This window comes from Gavialis gangeticus, unplaced genomic scaffold (assembly GCF_001723915.1).
Source record: "Gavialis gangeticus isolate Ggan-Ray unplaced genomic scaffold, GavGan_comp1, whole genome shotgun sequence".
Lineage (NCBI taxonomy): Eukaryota > Metazoa > Chordata > Crocodylia > Gavialidae > Gavialis > Gavialis gangeticus.
In genome coordinates, this window is record NW_017728993.1 from 9,311,185 (window position 1) to 9,316,179 (window position 4,995).

The 4,995-nt window shown below is 41.0% G+C and overlaps 1 protein-coding gene across 1 annotated transcript in view; it reads right to left on the reverse strand.

Annotated features, from left to right (window-relative positions):
- PATJ (PATJ, crumbs cell polarity complex component) overlaps window positions 1-4,995 on the reverse strand; it is a 288,426-nt gene that overhangs the window by 23,335 nt on the left and 260,096 nt on the right. Inside the window, exon 39 of the mRNA XM_019501199.1 lies at window positions 4,519-4,605. Coding sequence (XP_019356744.1) covers window positions 4,519-4,605 — 87 coding nt within the window. The remainder of the gene's footprint in view (window positions 1-4,518; window positions 4,606-4,995) is intronic.

The window sequence follows — 4,995 nt, forward strand, 5'->3', positions numbered from 1 at the left end:
CCTGGCGGCAGTGACAGTCACTGCAGAGGCACAGGGCTTGTGGATAGATGACCCTGCGACCTCAGCAAATCCCCAGAATTCAGAGGGATCTCAGAAGATCTATGGTTTTTGTGGCTGGGATGATACAGCTGGGGACGGTTCTGCTTTGAGCAGGGAATTGGACTAGATGACTTCCCGAGTTCCTTTCCAACCGTAATTTTCTATGACTATAATCTTGATCATCTCCTCCAAAATTGTCTGGTGGGCCCTGTCCAGAAGTGGTGTGGGATAGGAATCTGTCACCCTTTTGAGGAGGCAGGGAGTATTTTGGTATTTTGCAGACCCACTCAAAACACCCTTTCATAACTGACAACCTCAGGAGGGATTTGTTAGCTAGGACTAAGATAAAGCCACCCCAAGGACAAAAGATAGAAAGAGCTCTTAAATGTATTTTCTATACTTTGTTAGGTCTCAGATCTTGTCTTCTACTATCACTACTTGCTAGGAGTTCCTCTCTAGCTGATGGTACATCCTGGATATCTGAGACATATTCCTAAACATACGCTTTATATTAAAGGATCAGACAGTGAGAGCAGAGGGCAATGGGATTAAAAGTGAGACATGAGGGCATGATCTATTCAATACTGGAAAGCTGACTTTGGAGATTATGAAAAGAAGCAGAAAAACTGTGACGGGACATTTTTAACTTTAGTCCAGTCCATGGGTTATACTATATTATATTCTAAAATTCCATAGTAAACATACGATGGGCTATAAAAGCAAGTGAAACAAAGGGCCTCTTGTTATTTGGACAACTGGAGCAAAGCAAGTGAGACATTATTCGGTGTACTATTCATTTCTATCCAAATCTATTATGTACTGCACTGAAAAAAATTATCTAGTCAAATAGATTTTTCAGTCCACACAATACTGAAAAATTTCCAGGGGAATTGAGTTTAGTGCTTCTTTGGGTATATGGAGAACTCGTTACCATGAACTCTGGAGAACTTAGCAGACCAGCCTGAATGAAGCTGAGAAGTAAATGCATATGGACCAGCCCTGTTTCTATGGAACAGTTCAGGTTGAGCCAAGATATCAACTACAGGAAGGCAAATGTTTGTATGCAGAGAAGAGTGCCGTGTAGGGGAAATGAGGGATTTCTATAAATGGATTGTCACAAAATCTCTATTTATCTACAAAACACATCCATCACTGGATAATTTTATAAAGTTATGGCATCTGAAATTCTCTCTTTGAAAACAGATGACTTGGGGTAATTTAAGATCTGTTTGCACAGTCAGCAAAGTTAAATGTTTAGAAAACTGGGGTATAAATTGTTTGGCATGGAAAAATTTTAAAAATTCATCTACAGTATATCTTACAGTTACAGAGATATAAAATGACAGATCCACTGAAGTCAAACACATTTATATAGGAAAGCATGTGGAGAAAACAACCTTGTTTTCAAATGTTTTCTAAGTTTTCTAAGTATTTGCAATTGATTGAGGCTTTTCAAATTGTAGATACCGAAGTGTTTACATTTAAATTCTACCGTTAAAGTTTTGGTCTTGAATTTCAAGAATCTACTCTGGCAATTTTCAGACCTCGGTTAAATGTTTCCTCCTTGTCCCCAGTCTCACGGTGTCAATAACGACACTGATGAAAATGTGGGTATTTGAACATAGCTTAAAATTAACATGAACAGTCATTGTCTTATACTACAAAACTTAGAAAGGAATGCAGTAGGCCAAAAATATATGAGGGGCAAACCTCTGAGCAGTCTTGTCCAGCAGTTTCCAAAATACTACAGATTTTGGTGCAGATAATCAAAGCTGATGCGCTGTTTTTTTGATGAGATTTCTATAACTATCTGCCTTTTTTTTTTCTAGGTACACACCTATCCACTGAAGGATATATTCTCAAGCTTGCTGAGTCACTGTTGAAAATGAGATTATTTGGAAGAATTTTACCTTGAGTTCTTGAAAACATTCTTAGCAAACAAAAAGGGATTAAAGCTTTTGAGCCAATTTGACATACAAAATCTTGATAGATCCTCTGATGTTTTTTCATCCTTTCAGACTTTTTTTTCAAGAACGGATACACACTTTTTCTACATCTCTTTCTATCTGCACTGTCTCTGCTTACATGAGCTGTTGGCACAACAACCTGACATATAACTGGCAGGATAGCACTGCTCATTGAGCATGCGTCGTCTCATATGTATCCTTTTCTTTTATTGCACTTTTGCTGGGCTTCCGCACACAGTGCAGATGTTTCTCCAATGATATTTAATGATTATTTTTAAAGTGGGGGGCTTAGAGCAGATGTTCCCAAGTGGGTATGGCTCCTTCCTTCCTACTGACATTTCATCTACACAAACAACAGATTGGATTGCTGTCCTTTACAATCTAAAGTTAAAAAAACATCCCATACTAATACTGTTTTTGGCTCTCTCCTCCAGCATTCATGCATGACATATATGGTAATTCCATCTCTCTGCTGCCCTTCTCTTTAATGCCGATTTTTCTTTTCCAAAAAAGAAATATGTTTACTCTTGTTTTGAACTTGCTTTTCTCAATGTCTGCCACATTTTAATCTACCAACATTATTACCTTTCTCTGAACCAAATGCTCATTTTAATGGAGCTATGTCCAGTGACTGCAGCCTCAGACATTCCAAGAAAAATGAAATGACAAGAACCTTCTTTTATTTATTGTTTTCTTAATCACATACGATTTCTAATTCTAGACACAGATGCAAAAGACAGCGATCTGACAAAAATGAGCGTGTTTCAGCAAGAAACGTCAACTTATTTTTGATTCTCATTGTACTTCAGCATGTTTCTAATAGCTCTTGTTGCCCCTGCCTAGATCTCTACTATTCACCCTTACATTTAATTAGTATTGTTGCTTCATTTCCTCTCTCAAAGGTGCATCCACACTGCAACCAGAGAATGATAAAGTCCAGCAGCTTTCTCCATCGCAGATCCCTATTTTGATCTGGAGGGAAGAAAGTGAAAAATGGAACCCACTGTCATATCAATACTCCACCCTATTTAAAGTGGAGACTTGGCCTTTTAAATTTAGGGGCAACACCTTGCAGGTTTACTACTTCCACATTCTCTCTGAATCTGCACTTATAGCAGGATGGCCAACCTGTGGCATGCATGCCACAAGTGGCATGGGTAACCTATGCATGTGGCATATGGCAAATTGGGAAGAGGGCAGGCAGGATTGGCAGGTAAGGCAAGGAGCAGAAAGCAGAGCAACAGATCAAGCAGGGGAATGGGACTAGAACAGTACTCAGAGGGGGTGGGGCTAGCTTGTGGCATGCCTGCAAAAAAGGTTGGCCCCCCACCGATAATGGAATTGTCTTGTTATTTTGTACACTCTTCTCTCCTCTCCACCTCCACTCCAACAATCCCAATATCCAGCACATGCCCTCTTGCCACCTGGCCCTGACTAATTCTGCATCAGTATTTTTTCTACTTTTTAACTATATCCTTTTAAAGTTCTGAAGCACAGCAAAAGGAAAAGATGCTTAGGGCACATTCAAATGAGTGCATGTGTGTGTTTCCCAGGGAACAAATAGAAGCAGCACATACTTTGGCCACTGCTACTTGTCTCCAGGGAATGCCTGTGCATGTGAGCTCTGGCTCAAGGCAAGTTGTCTTGGGTGGGGTGGGTGAGGCTGGAGCCAGCATCTGAGCTAGTCCCAGCAGCCTTACTTGGGATCCTGGGGGCCTCCCGGGGCTCCAGGGCAGTGATCCAGGTGCATGGACAGCCTGGCTGGCAGGCAGAGTGTGGCTCCGGCCAGCCAGACTCCAGTTCTGTGCAGTGCATGCTGCTACCATGTGCGCTGCCCTGCTTTTTTCTGCCATTGTTTTTTTTTTACATTGGCATTTTGACACTGGGACTGAAGCAACCTAAACCTCAATTCATGGAGGACAACATCCTACAAAACCAGTCTCCAAGGCTCAGCACAAAACATCAGTTTTGATGGCACCAACAGCTTAAGGGCCATCTTAGAACTGGCATAAAAGATAGCACTGGTTGAAATATTGACCATTTTCATCTTTTGGGGGAAATAAGTGAAGCAGTAAAATGCTCTCTTTTTTCTTTGAGTGCAATATTTTTCACTTAGCTGTGATATTATAGGGGACCCAAAGATATGCTTTAGTACTATTAAGTCAATTTGGTTTATAAAAATAGCTACAGGAAAATACATTAATGTGTTTTGGGGTTTGTATGGTTTTTTTGAACATGGTTATTGGATGGTAAGTGACTAAAGGTTTATGACAGGTTTCAGCCAAAGATACTGAGAAAAGAGCCATTTCTCTACTTAGCCAATATTAAGTATACAGCACCTTTTCTAAGCATCTGACAGAACAATTCATATTGTTTCAATCTCCTAAAAAAAGAATATCATACTCCAGTCCACATCCCTGATCCAGTAAGCTTGCTCAGATGGAGGGATCCTTACCCACAACCTTTACAGCTCTGCAGCAGCTTTATCGTTTGCGAAAAAAAACTCACTAACCTGATTGCTTTGTGCTGTTTTTCGCGATGATATCCAAGAACCAGCTCTCAGTCTTCCAATCTCTAGATGCACCAGCCCTTGGGCACACTTGGAATAAAATACAATATACAATATTTAAATTGGGACATCGTATTTCTGCTCTCCCTGATATTCGCATCTGATTTCCAACATCTATTCCACATCTATTTGGTAGGTAGGTGAAGCTTTAGGTGGCAATTCAATTCAGAGGAGATCCGGCCCGATTCAGTGACCGAATCTCTGAATCCAAATCAAATCAGGGGACCAATTTAAAGGTCCAAATCGATTCAAAGCTCTCCGAATCTTCGGAAAAGATTCAGAGAGCTTTGATGATTCGGGCAGTCTCCAGTGGCTGCAGCAGGGAGCTGCAGTTGACTCCGAGCTGCTAAGTACTAGGGGCAGGGGAGGGGAGACCATGGGGGGATCCCAGCCAGTCTCCCCAAGCCCCCCACACCCCCA